At 49.0% G+C, this 14,396-nt stretch overlaps 1 protein-coding gene across 5 annotated transcripts in view; it reads left to right on the forward strand.

Annotated features, from left to right (window-relative positions):
* SMARCA4 (SWI/SNF related, matrix associated, actin dependent regulator of chromatin, subfamily a, member 4) overlaps nucleotides 1-14,396 on the forward strand; it is a 105,354-nt gene that overhangs the window by 77,090 nt on the left and 13,868 nt on the right. For all 5 annotated transcript variants that reach the window (XM_049876906.1, XM_049876908.1, XM_049876909.1 and 2 more), the window contains one exon: nucleotides 4,021-4,274. In XM_049876906.1, the coding sequence (XP_049732863.1) occupies nucleotides 4,021-4,274 (254 nt within the window). The remainder of the gene's footprint in view (nucleotides 1-4,020; nucleotides 4,275-14,396) is intronic.

The raw sequence follows: 14,396 nt of genomic DNA on the forward strand, positions 1-14,396 counted from the left end.
ACGGAACCAGACAGAACTCAGGGTGGGCCACCCTATTCCCCAACCCCTAGCCCCTTTCGAGCCACACACTCTGGGGACAAGAAGAGGAGCTCTGGGAGGAGAGGGAACGTAGCCCTATCACAGCCCATGTGTGCCAGGGCACAGCCCCTGGTGCCTGTTAACACGGAGCAGCCTGTATGCAGACGCTGTGCGCACGTTTCCTTTTTTTAACAGCCCTATTGAGATGTAATTTACATAGCATACTATTCACCTTTTTAAACTGTACAACTCAGTGATTTTTAGCATATTCATGGAATTGTGCAGCCATCGCCACAATCAATTTTAGAACATTTTCACCAACCCTAAAAGGAGCCCACATTTCCTTAGTCCTCCCTCCCCGCAGCCCTAGACATCTGTTGTTGTTGCTGTTGTTGTGTAGAGTCAAGTTGGTTCCAACTCTTAGCAACCCCATGCGACAGAGCAGAACTGCCCCTAGGGATCCTTTCCTAGGCTGAAATCTTTACAGAAGCAGATCACCAGGTCTTTTCTCGCTCGGAGCTCCTGGGTAGGACCAAGCTGCCAACCTTTCTTTTAACACCCAAGCGCTTCTGTCTCTGTACAGTTTTGCCTATTCTGGACATCCATATAGATGGAATACAACACGTGGTCCTTTATGACTGGCTTCCTCACTCAACAATGTTTTCAATGTTTGTCCGTGTTGTGGTGTGTGTCAGTACTTTGTTCCTTTTTATTGCCAAATGGTAGTCCCTTTTATGGAGAGACCACATTTCATTTTTCCGTTTATCAGTTGATGGATGTTTGAGTCATTTCTACTTTTTGGCTAATGTGAGTAATACTGCTCTCAACATTTGTGTACAAGTTTCTCTGTGGACTAATGTTTTCATTTCTCTTGGGTAGATACCTAGTTGTGGAATTGCTTGGTCAGATGTTAACTCTCCTTTTGAGGAACTACCAGACTGTTTTCCAGAGTGGCTGCACCATTTTACATTCCCACCAACAATTTCCAATTTCTCCACATTCTTGTCGACACTTCTTATCGTCTGTCTTTTTTATTATAGCCATCCTAGTGGGTGTGAATAGGAGCCCTCGTGGCACAGTGGTTAAGCCCTTGGCTGCTAATAACCAGAAGGTCAGCGGTTCATACCCACCAGCCGCTCCGTGGGAGAAAGATGTGGCAGTCTGCTTCTGTAAACCTTACAGCCTTGGAAACCCTAAGGGGCAGTTCCACTCTGTCCTGTAGGGTGCTATGAGTCGGAATCAACTTGACAGCAATGGATTTAGTGAGTGTAGAGTGGTATCTCGTTGTGCTTTTGATTTGCATTTCCCTAATAAGTACTGAGAGCCTTGGTAGCATAGTGGTTAAGAGAGCTCACCTGCTAAACAAAAGATCGGCAGTTGGAATCTACCAGCCGCGCCTTGGGAAACCCAGGGGGGGCAGTTCTACTCTGTCCTACAGGGTTGTTATGAGTCGGAGTCAGCTCGATGGCATTGGGTTTTTTTTTAAATAACTAGTGATGTTGAACCTCTTTCCATGTGCTTATTGGCCATTTGTATGTCTTTTTTAGAGAAACCTCTATTCAGATCCTTTGTCTGTTTTTTAATGGCTTGTCTTTTTATTATTGAGTTGTAAGAGCTCCTTGTAAGTCCCTTATCAAGTGCATGATTTGCACATATTTATAAATATTTTCTCCTTTTCTGTGGATGGCGTCCTTTGAAGCACAAATGTTTTTCGATTTAATGAAGTTCGGTTTTCTAGTTTTCCTTCGTTGCTTGAGCTTTCTGTGTCATATCTAAGAATTCATTGCCAAATCCAAGGTCACAAAGATTCACCCCGTGTTTTCTTCTAAGAATTTTATAATTTTAGCTCTTATATTTAATTCTGTGATCTATTTTAAGTTAATTTTTAATACGGTATGAGGTATGAGTCCCACTTCATTCTTCCACATGTGAAAATCCAGTTGTCTCAGCGCCATTTGTTTGTTGAAAAGACAGTGCTTTCCCCATTGAGCACATGTCTTTTTGTATGTTATGCTTGGTGACATTTACATTAAAAAAAAAAAACACATACACAGTTGCCTAAAACAGACACTCACCTACACTCCTGGTGGTCGTGTCACCCGTACTAGGTTTGACAGTCTCTTTTGTGCCATGTGCACCAAATCCTTCCACTTGTTCCAGGCCATTGCCCTTTTGGGCTACCAGAACTTCCAGGTCCCCTATACTGGTTGCCTGGAGCTGCTGTAACAATTTACTACAGACTCAGTGGCTTCAAACAACAGAAATGGATTCTCTCACAGTTCTGGAAGCCAGGACTCCAAAATCAAGGTGTTGGCAGGTCCGTGCTCCCTCCAGAGGCTCTAGGGGAGAAGCCTTTCTAGCACCTCCCAGCTCCTGGTGGCCCCATAACTTCAGTCTGTGCCTCTGTCTTCTCATGGCCATCTCCTCTGTGTCTCCATGGGTCCTTCTCTGTGTCTTACCGGGACATTCTCGTTGGATTTAGGCCCCACCCTAATGCAGCATGCTCTCGTCTCCGTCCTTAACTAATTACTTTTGCAAAGGCTCTCTTTTCAGATAAGAACACGTTCTGAGGTTCAGGTGGATGTGAATTTGGGGGGTCACTATTCAACCCACTGCACCCCTCGTGTCCGCGGGGTTTGCCATTCCCCCACGCTGGCCTTCTCTCCGTCCCTCCTGCCTGCCTTACTCCCTCCGTGATCTCAGCTCAAGCGTCACCCTCCCTGGACACTCTTCCCGACCAGGACACATCTCCTTCCACATGCTTAGAGCACCACCTGTGTCCCTTTCTGGCACGTGACACATCATCACCATGTTTGTGCAGTGCTCCTCTGATTATGGTTCCCATGGCCCCTGAGAGGGGAGGAGGCTTAGTCTGGCTCTTCCTTGCTTTCTCCTTGGCTTAACTCAGTGCCAGTCTCACACTCAGCCCAGAATTGGAGGCTAGCAGCCGTGTATCCCTCTGGGCCCAGGCCCCACCCCCTCTTCTAAGGCCAGGCTCCCTGAGAAAGGATTCCCTCCTAGACCCTCCAGAGGGACCATGGATCTGGTGATACCCTGATTTCAGAGTCCTGGCTTCTAGAACTGTGAGACAATCAATTTCTGTCTTTTGAAGCCACCCCGTCTGTGGTAATTAGTTACAGCAGCCCGGGAAACCAGTACGGGGTACCTGGACATCCTGGTAGCCCAGAAGGGCAGCAGCCAGGAACAATCAAAAGGACCTGGTGCACATGGCGCTGGAGAGGATTAAAACGTGCAACTTAGTTATTATCGTTGAAAATTAATAAATCGGGGTTTTTTTTTTTTTACTTCTTGTTGTTAATGGTCATGTCCTTGGACTCAGAAGTTTCACTTCTAGGAATCTATCTTAAAGCAAGTCAGATGTTACTCATGACGTTGCTTAGAGTAGCAGGGGCAAAAATGGAGACAACCTAAATGCCTGAGAACAGGGGAAGTTAAATTAGGGCACATCAGGCAATGACATAGTAAACACTCATTAAAATTCTGTTGTGAACAAGCGACAGGGAAAAGATCTGTGATATAGTAAGCCAGAAAACTGCGTTACAGTGCAGTACGTGGGCGTCAGCTCCAGTTTGGGCTAAAATTGTACACATGTGCATTAAAAAGATGGGGCAGGCCTAGAGCAGAAGTGTTGGCATTTCATGTCTGGGTGGTAAGGCTGCAGGATCACAGTTCTCTATCGCTGTATGGTGACAACTGGTACAACTTTCTCTTCGAAGGACAGGCTTGGGTGGGGTGCCCACTGGGGAGGCATAGCTGAGGCATCTGCGCGCCAGTGCCCTTGCTTTGCCTGCCTGCCCGACAGCAGCAGAGGGCAGCAGTGCCCATCAGCTCCCAGCAGACCCCGCTGGAAGGGTAGTAGATACAGGGTGAGCCCCTCCCCACCCAGCCTGCCCCCGCCGGGGCCCCCAGGGGTTTGCGTCGTGGCCTCCTCTTGTACACCTCGGTGCTGGCTGTCCTATTTTATTACTATTGACCCTGAAGGCTATCGAGGAGGGCACGCTGGAGGAGATCGAAGAGGAGGTCCGGCAGAAGAAATCGTCGCGGAAACGCAAGCGGGACAGCGATGCCGGCTCCTCCACGCCGACCACCAGTACCCGCAGCCGCGACAAGGACGACGAGAGCAAGAAGCAGAAGAAGCGCGGGCGGCCTCCTGCCGAGAAGCTCTCCCCCAACCCGCCCAACCTCACCAAGAAGATGAAGAAGATCGTGGACGCTGTGATCAAGTACAAGGACAGGTAAGCAGAGGAGACGGGGTGGGTGGGAGCCTGGGGCTCTGCATCTGAGGAGGTGCTGCGCCTGTCAGGATGCGCAGCCAGTGTGCTACGCGCGTGGCTCAGTGAGGACTTACTGTGGGAACCAGTGGCCTCCTGTGCCCAGAGCCTGGGAGCCAGCATGCATTCAGTCATCCAAGCAGTATTGCCTGAATTCTGTGTCCCAGGCCAAGGACAGGACAGGCAGTGCCCTGCCCTCATGGGTCTTACACTCACACGACATCAGCTGTGCAAAGGGAGAAGATGAAGCATGGCAGGGAGACAGGCAGGGTCGCTGTTTTCAAGGACAGCCTGTCTCAGGGGATACATCCGTGAGGAGACCTCAGGAAGGGCAGGTCTTAGGAGAGAGTAGTCAGTAGAGGGGGCAGCAGGTAGAAAGGCCCCAAGAAGACCAGTGGCTTGGTGGGTTCAAGCAATAGTGCAGAGGTGAGGTGGTAGGAGATGAAGCTCACGCAATAATGGGGCCACGTCAGGTGGGCAGGTGGACTGTGGCAATGTGATCAGTGTGGCCAGAGCTGAGAGCGCAAACAACTTTTCTTCTCTAGACCTCTCCTACCCTCCCTGCCATCTTCCCCACGCTCAGCACGATTAGCAAGCCCACTTTTCAACCTGGCCCTTCTCAGTCTGTTCATCACGGGTCAGCCATGTGTGAGGACATGGAGACCAGACTCCTGCTCTCTGCTGGGCTCTGCTCCAGATAGTGGGATCCCTGCCCTCACAGACGCCCGGCAAATACAAGGCAGCACGGGCTTCAGCTGTGGCCACAGCCCAGTAGTGGGTCCTGACATCCATGTAGCGGATCATGAGTACTGTTTAAATGAGAAAAAACAGCGTCTCTCCCCGGTTTTCCAAGAGGGCTTGTGTGCAGTCCCCCACTGCAGGGTGGTCATGTGGGGCCGCGAAGGCTGTCGGGGCATGGGTGCAATGCCTGCACCCCTCCAGGACTCAGATCATTCTTCCACTGGTGGCTTATTTCATTTTCCAGAACGTAATGGCCAATATGACTGTCGCAGTACAGCTTGATTTTATAGTAACAGTTTGCAGCTCGTCATGAAGCAAAGTATGAGGAGAATTTTATCTGTTGGAGGAAAAAGTGTTGAGGTATGACCCTTAGTACGTTGTTTGGAAAGAATCTTAACAAGCATGAAACTTGGGGGGTTCATGGCAATTGTAGTACCTAAGTTCAAGGATACAAGCTGCCCTTAAAACTGAATTTTTTATTATTAGTAAAGAAACCAATGATGATCGAAAAAAGGTATGTTCAATTGCTGGATCTGAAAAAGTAGGTAGTGTCAGTACTGAGAAAAATTATTGATTCTTATTTGCAAACTTTGAGGCAAATTCCTCAAAGAAAGAAGTGGAAGACTGGCAATTATTTAAAATATGGTTTTATGAAATACGCAGAATCCAATGAAAATGACAGACCCCAATTTATTTCTGTTCTTGTGAGCAAAACTTAAAATTATCTAATGAAGAAAAAGACACTTGAAATTCAGGAGCCCTGGTGGCACGGTGGTTAAAGTGTTCAGCTGCTAACCAAAAGGTGGTCAGTTTCAACCCACCAGCCACTCCATGAGAGAAAGATGTGGCAGTCTGCCTCTGTAAAGATTACAGCCTTGGAAACCCTATGGGGCAGTTCTGCTCTGTCCTGGAGGGTCACTATGAGTTGAAATCAACCTGAAGGCAGCAGGTCTTAAAATTCAGTGGCAAATTGAATTTCAGTGAACCATGCTGATCAGTTGAATGTCCATATGGAGGAAATGAACCTTGGCCCCTGTTTCACACCATGGATTGCAGATGTAAATGTGAAAGGTAAAGTTCTAGAAGGACACATAGGAGAGAATGTTCATGACCTTGGAGTAGGTGTAGATTTCTTCAACAGTACACAAAACCACTAACCATTAAAAAACAAAAAAGAACAGTTGCCATTGATTTGACCCCAGCTCATGGCAAACCCAGATGTGTCAGAGCGGAACTATGCTCCATAGGATTTTCAATGGCTGGTTTTTCAGAAGTTGCCAGGCCTTTCTTCCAGTGCACCTCTTGGTTGATTCAAATCTCCAACCTTTCAGGTAGCAACCAAACACTTTAACCATTTGCACCACCCAGGGACTTGATCATAAAAGACTGTTAAATTAGACTTCACTGAGAATAAGAACATTAGTTCATCAAAGGACACCATCATGAAGACAGTGAAAACTCCTGCCACAGACTGAAAAGATAACCCAATGTAAAAATGGGCAAAAGGTGTGAACAAGCACCTCACAAAAGAGGATGTCCAGATGACCAATCAACATGTGAAGAGGTGCTCAGGGTCATTTTGTCACTGTGGTAACCTCAGGGAAATGCACATTAAAACCAGAGTAAGAGCCTGCCACCCACTCACCAGAGCGGCTACGTCCTTCAAGTGTCCGCAAGAATGTGGAGCAGTCAGCCCTCACACAGTTCGTGAGAGTGTACACCTCTTTGGCAATATCTTCTAAAACTAAACATACACATACCACCTGGGCCGGCAGCTCCAATCCTAGTTATGTACCCAAGAGAGCTGAGTGCGTATGTCCAGCAAAAGACATGTCCAAGAGTGTCCATGGCAGCTTTGTTCATAATAAGCCCAAACTGAAAAATGTCCACCCGCAGGGGAATGGATCACTGGTGCCATAATCATCCAGTAGAGCTCCAGCAGCCATAAAGACAAACCATCACTGCCACATGGAATAATCTCGCAGACATTTTGTGGAGTCAAAGAATCCAGACGCTGAAGAGTACCTACTGTGTACTTCCAGTTATGTGAAGTTCAAAACCTGCTCCATGGAGACGGACATTGGAAGAGGGGTTACCCTCAGGTGGAGGGATTGACAGGGAAGGGGCACGAGGGAGCCTTCCGGGATGCTGGAATGTTCTCTCTGTAGATCTGGGGGGCGGGTTCTCAGGCGTGTACATAAAACATTTATGAAGGTGTACATTTAACATATGTACACTCCTATATTATGTACATATTATGTTGTACTTTGGTTTAAAAAAAAAAGACGCTTAGAAATAGCAAGCTGACCTGGCTGATGAGGCCTTGAATATTCTCAGGAAAAAAGGATGTCAGGGCATCTTAGTCATGCTGTGGCTTACTGAAAAAGCCTTGTGACCATCATATTTAGCCACGTTATATCATGTGGCAAAAGAGAAAATAACGCCCCCACTGCTGAAAAAATCCTTCTTCCAGCCTGTGTGAGAGTAGGTGCTACAACAGCCAGTAAATTAAAACCAGCTCTCAGGGTCCAGTGGCTGCCTTGTTGCGACTGTTCCCCTCGCAGAAGAGTTAGGTTCTCATAGGGACTTGGAGGTCCACTTGGGTGAGGACAGCGATCTCAGAGTCCTACAGCTGCACTCGCGGCTTGTGTCAGATGCGCGGCAGATGCACGCGGCAGACGCCTCAGTGGACGATTTCATGCCTGGTTTAAACCAGGGCTTTGGACCGGTTTGTTTATGTTAAAACCCCTGCTGAGAATGTGTTCTTTTTTTTTTTTTTTTTAGTGTTTTGTTTTTGTATTTATTTTATTGTGCTTTAGGTGAAACTTTACAGAGCAAATTAGTTCCTCGTTAAACAATTAATACACAAATTGTTTTGTGACATTGCTTGCCAACCCTGCAATGTGTCAACACTCTCCTCTTCTCCACCCCGGGTTCCCTGTCTCCATTCGCCCAGTTTTCCTGTCCCTTCCTGCCTTCCATCTTTGCGTTTGGGCTGGTGTGCCCATTTAGTCTCGTATACACGACTGAACTACAAAGCACATTCCTCACGTGTGCTGTTGGTGGCCCTATCCACCTGTCTAATCTTTGGATGAAGGGTGAGCCTCAGGAGTGATTTCTGTACCGAGTTTAAAGGGTGTCCAGGGGCCATACTCTTGGACCTGCTGAGAATTTGCATTATAAAACAAGTTCCAAGAATCACCTGGGAATCTTGTTAAAATGTAGATTCCAATTCAGCATATCTGGGGTGAAAATGCACATTCTCAGCAGGGAGCTTGTTAGAAATGCAAACCCTCAATCAGCATTCGGAGCCCTCTTACCCGCTCCGGGAAGTTACCCCCTCCGGGAAGTTACCCCCTCCGGGAAGTTACCCCCGTCAATCAGCATTTGGAGCCCTCCGGGAAGTTACCCATTAGACTGGGAAGAGCTGTAGGGGAATCACAAGTGGCGGAGCATCGGGGATGATTATTAAAGGAAGGTGCCGGAGTGTGACTTTGAGAAATGTTATGTCATTGGAGCAGTCGGGTCAGGTCGTTCTCTGGATCCTGCTGATCACTGGATCTGGCTCACTGGTGGGTCAGGAGAAAGACTGAGCAGGGCACAGACACTCAAGAAGACAGCCACGTTTTTCTAGGTGAGAAGCTACCTCATTTGACCAGTATTTTCAGAGATAATGTTTGGGTACAAAACTGACATACTTACCTGATAGTTTTTATATTTGTAACAAGTGAAATTTGAAACTATGGACGAAAACAATACGATTTAACCTGTTATAAGGTTAGGGAACAGCTCACAAGCCCTCCCTCCCCTCTAATACCAGCTGTAGAGTTCAGGGGTCCTCAAGACCACTCGTATGTTCTCTGATTCGTTAGAAGGGTTCACAGAACTCTCTGGAAGTGGTATACTCCTGGCTACAGTTTATTACAGTGAAAGGATACAGATTAAAGTCAGCCAAGGGAATTGCCGCATAGGGCAGAGTCCAGGAAAGTTCCGCACGTTGTCCTTCCATTGTCCTGTCCCCGTGGAGTCACGGACCTCGCTCGCTTTACCAACAGTGACATGTGACCGTAACGCAGGGTACTGCCCACAAGGGAAGCTTGCCCGAGCCCTGGTGACCAGAGTTTTTTATCAATCATGTCAACATGGTTGCCACCCATGTGGCTGACCTGTGTCTGCTCTCTCCAGAGGTTGTTCCTGATACCACGTGACCCAAAGCCCCCACCCTGGATCATATATTGTTGGCCTCAGGCCCCAGGTAAACAAAGATACTTTTGTCAGACAGGTTGTTCCAAGGGTGTAGGGACCACCTCCAGGAGCTGAAGACAGAGGCTAGACCCCTCTTTGGGTAAGGTTAAGTTCTTTACTACATACCTGTCAACCACAGGGGAGGGTTCCGAGCAGCTGGCTGCTGTGGCAGGTGGTGCCCAAGAGTCTTTGCTCGGTTCCTCCTCGCTGCCCTGCTGCACCACGCTGAAGAGAACTTGAGGGAGAAAGTCAGAGACCAGAACAGCTCACGTTTTTGTCTCAACTTTCCAGAAGAGAAAATGAAACGTTAAAGGAAGACATTTGGATTAAAAAAAAAAATAAAAAAGTCAGCTAGCTTTCCAGAACCCTGTAATCAGCTGAACTCCATAACGGAGTTGAAACTGGATTCTGAAGAGAAAATGAACTTTCACAGCCCAGCTCTTCATTGACACCAGAGTGACAAGGGGACGTTGTTATCGCTTTGGATGGAATCATGACTGCTGCTCGGAAGAGCCTATTGCTGCCGTTACTGTTCACAGCAACCTGGACGTGGGAGCTGGGTTTCTGCCTCCACCCCATGAGGTATGAGGAGGGAGTCCAGCTCAGCCAGGCAACTGTGGCTGCAACTGATGGCCTCAGGGAGAGAAGGCTGCCTTTCCTGTCAATTGGAGTCCTTCCGAATTTTGCTCTTGATGGTTAATTTTGCCTTTTTTCCCCATATTTTGTGTTTAAATATCAGTGGAATTGTAGGTAGCATTAACATTGTATCAGCTTTATCAGATGCACACAGGTAGTGTCTGACTTTGGAAACTTTTGCTCCTTTCATGCCTTTTCCAGGCTGCCGCATCGACCCTTTCATTGCCCCCTGGTGTGCCTTGTGAGTGGCGGTCCCCTGTGTTGCGTGGTGCCCGGAGGCTGCTGTGAACGTTGTGTGTACTGGGGCACAGCTCCTGGGGGGCCATGGTAACAAGGCTTGGCAAGCTCTGTGATGCAGCCCAGGGTGTCAGCGACGGCCTCGGGAGCAAGTGCCATGTTAGCAGGGCCTGAGGGGTGAGCAGGGACCGCCAAGAGAAAAGCAAAAAGGGAACAGGGTGTGCTGGGGCCTGGAGGCAGTGGGCCTGGGGCGGCAAGGAATGGAGGACAGGCAGCAAAGGACGAAGAGGAGCTGTGTCCACGGAGCGCACTGCAGGCGCCTGGGGCGTGGCTGGCCTGAGGTGGCTTTGCAGCAGCAGAGAGCACCTTCACATGGATGGTTTGAAATCTCAGACTGCTTCGAGGAACCCCACTGGTCAGCAGCCAAAGTTGAAACCTGAATTATGAATTTAAAAGGGAATTTTTACTTTAAAGTCTAAACATGCAGAAGAGTTAGGTTTGGGTTGGTTTTGGGCCTTGTCACTGGGCTGTGTGTTCCCCCGGTTGATGTTTTCGTCCCTTGATACTTAAGAGCTATCGGCAGCTAGTGGCTGAGGCATTCAGCACACCGGCTCCAAATCCCAAGTACAAGTGCGTGTCCCAGGGTGCGTCCAGAGGAAGGTGCTGCCTTAGCAGGCACGGCCAAGGGTACCACATGGTAGGTGGTCCTACCAGGCCCCAGCCCCCCAGGTTTCCCATCAGCTGCCAGCCTGCCCTGCTGAGCCGCTGCCAGTGATACAGCCAGATTGGCGCCACAGTACAGACGGTTTGCGAGATGATGGTGCTGTGTCCTGAGCTTGACAGTGTTACTGAAGCCATGTGAGAGAACAGCCTCGTTCTTAGGAGACACTCACTGATATTTTTAAGACTGAAGGGGCATAATATCTACACTTTATGCTCGGACCTTCAGAAAAATGATAACATGCACAAGCCTTGAAGGCTAATCTTCCTGGGAGACCCTCTCTGGCCACTCCCCTGCCCAGGAGGCAGCCGCCATGTGAGTGCATTTCAGGGCTTCAGTGTCCTGTAGATCTAGGCTCAACTCCCGTCTCCTCCCACTATGCAGCCTTGGGCAAGTTGCTTACCCTCTCTGTTCCTCAGTTTCCAAGTCCCTACATGGAGTTATGGAGAAGCCCAGATAAGCTCACATGGGCTGGGCACTTAGCTCAGAGCGCACCCCGAATTCACTGAGAGTGAATTCTGCAGGAGGGGACAAAGGGGCCCAAGCTCAGGGGGTGAGCAGGTGCCTCAGCCAGGCCCATGGTGGTGGCTTTAGCCTGGGCCTGGCCACTATGGTCAAGGCCTGTCTTTGCTTCCTCTACCCGCCCACAGGCCTGGTGCCTCCTTGTGTGGAATCCAAAAGCGGGGTGGTTCTTCAGAATAGAAAGGTTGTACCTCAGTGTGTGAGAGAATCCAGGACCTTGATACACAGCCACAGCATTGTGTAGTACGAGGCAGGTTGTCGGCCGAAGCATTCTACAGGAGCAGCCACCCCAGGTGGTGACTGTCTCCCCTCTTACTCCAAGCTCCTCAGTGCTGGGGCCTGGGAAGATGTGTTCTGAGGGAAAGGAGAAGGTGCAGGTGGGTCTGGGAGGCAGTTTTTGAGGGAGCAGGGAAGCCTCAGGGTTCTACAGCCTTTAGTCTTAGGAAGGCTGAGCTAGGATCAGGCACGTGCTCCAGGAGGGACATGGCGGCCCTGCACTCGCAGGCCCAGGTCTGTCAGCACTGTCTGCTTGGTGCCTGGAACCTGGTGCTCCAAGGACTCTGGCCAGATGAAGTACGCTGAACTGGGCACTGGGCCAACGGGACACCTTGGGAAAAGTGGTGCTCTTTCTGCCCATGAACCCCTGGCCAGCCTGTGGGGATGCAGGCAGGTGGGGGACTCTGCTCCCACATGTCTGCAGGCAGGGTTAGTCCAGATGGCCTGTGGCCAGGCGCCGTGTCGAGGTTGCACCTGTGGGAAACGTACTGCAGAACCCTCCACCTGCCCCATTTGTGAAGCCGACTCTATCCCCGGGCCTCATCCTCTGCTGCCCCAGGTGAGTGCAACAGTGCAGACAGATACACGTGAAGAAAACAGGGCAGCTGGCTTAGAGGTGTCGAATGGTCTTAAAACTGGAATGAATGAAAACATTAAATCTCGAGACAGTACAGGCACAGATGTAGATATCCCAATTCAGTGACCAAGTTGCACCCTCACCCTCCTGCCTCTTGGCCGCTCGGCGTCAGGAGCAGCCGGTGTTCTGTGTGAGGCCTTCCTCCAATGCTGGCTACACCTCAGCAAGCCTGTGCTACTGAGATAATAAAAGGTGAGAGAGGATGTGTATAATGGGAAGTTCAGAAAGGCTAGAATAAAAGGGAGGGAACAGGAATTTACAAGATCAGGAAAGGTTGAGTAAATATGAAACCACAAAAAGTAGGTACATTAAAGCCAAAAGGCAGCAAGATAAAAGGATAGAAAGATGAATTGATGCTAAACCTCAGATGAAACTGGTTAAAAATTAGGAAGAAGCGAAAGCAGGAATGCAAACAGAAAGTTGTCCAGGACTTTTCACAGTAACCAAAAGGTAGAAACAATAGAAATATCCGTGGGCAGGTGGTGGATGAACAAAATGTGGCAGGTCCATGCCGTGGGTCACGCAGCCAGAGAGAGAAATGAAGTCCTAATGCTTGCCACGACATGGGTGAACCCAGAAAACATGCAGAGTGAAATAAGTCAGTTACAGAAGGACAAATGCTGTGTGATCCCACGTCCATGAAATAAGCAAATATACAGAAACTAAAAAATTAATAGTAGTTACCAGGGATGGGAGGGAGGGAGAAAGGGGGAGTTTTGGGGGGCAGTGAGTTTATGTTAATGGTGGTGGAATGATTTGGAAAAAGATAGCGAGAATGGGTGCACACCTCGAAGAATGGAATCAATGTCGCTGAATTGTATGTGTAGAGATTGTTGAATCGGTGTATGTTTTACTGTGTGTACTTTCACCACAATAAGAATAAAATTAGCCGCCACTCCCCCCAGACCCTATGTACATCCTTCCAGGTAGACCAGAGGACCCCCAGGGTCCCTCAGTCCCCCATGTCCAGGTCCTGTGGTCCCTGCCACATCAGAAGAAGCTTGAGGCATCCTCGGCCCCAGAGCTGCCACAAAGAACGCCGACAGTGATTGACTCGGGAAAGGAAGCACACTTCAAGGCTCTGTTCACCCCCCAGAAAGTGGGCCTGCCCTCCAGCCCCTGCACCCACAGGCGTGACTCCATCGGCCTCCAAGCCTGGGCTTGCTTTTCACTCTCCCTAGTCCTGAGAAATACTCTTTTTACCTTCGTGAACTTTTGGTCACAGGGCTCTGGCTTCATCCTCAGCACCCACAGCAAACTTCAGTGCCTGGCACAGATCCACCGGGTGGTGGTGATGTGTGTGGCGCAGTCCCAGTCCCAAAGGTTTCCGTCTGCTTATGGAGGTTGATGCCATACAGTGGAACAGCTCACTGGATTATAATCTGGCCTCTGCCACCTGCCCTGTGACTCTGGGCTGGCCAAAAGCTCAGGGTCTCACCTCCAAGACAAGACTGTTAAACTAAGTGGTTTTCAAACTAAGTTACACAGGAGCACCAAGGTTTCTTAAAACTTAAATTTGGATCTCACTGTCTACGATACCAAACCTACAATAAGCACCCTGCTTCCGGATGTCGCATGGCCCAAATGCTGGCTCATCAGAAACTGTCAGCACTGTAAGCCTGTGACCTGCAGACCCCGGAATAAACCTGCTCACCGCCTCTGTCTTTGCTGGAAGAGTGTGCTGTGATCACAGGGGAAGCGGCTTCCAGGTGATTTTCATTGGCAGCTACTTGGGTGGGAGTCAGTTTTTTCTCTGCCACACAGCTGTGAGTCCAGTACTGAGAGAGAGAACTTAGAAGGAATGGGCGCCCCGTAGGTCTGGGCTCATGGTAAACATTGGTAAGTAAATGGACCTGCCTCAGATTTTTTACACTTTAGTCTCAATATCCTTGACTTTATAATGTCTCAAAAAATTAAACCTTGAAAATAATTTCATACTACTCAGGTACCTCTCTAATCTGTTTTATTTATGGGACATCTAGAGATCCTGTTCCAGACGAAAGTTCTGCTGCTGAGTCAGTTCACCTCTGAGACCCTGGCTGGCTCAGTTCACTGACTTAGAGTCAAAAGA

Source organism: Elephas maximus, chromosome 3, assembly GCF_024166365.1.
Source record: "Elephas maximus indicus isolate mEleMax1 chromosome 3, mEleMax1 primary haplotype, whole genome shotgun sequence".
NCBI classification, from domain to species: domain Eukaryota; kingdom Metazoa; phylum Chordata; class Mammalia; order Proboscidea; family Elephantidae; genus Elephas; species Elephas maximus.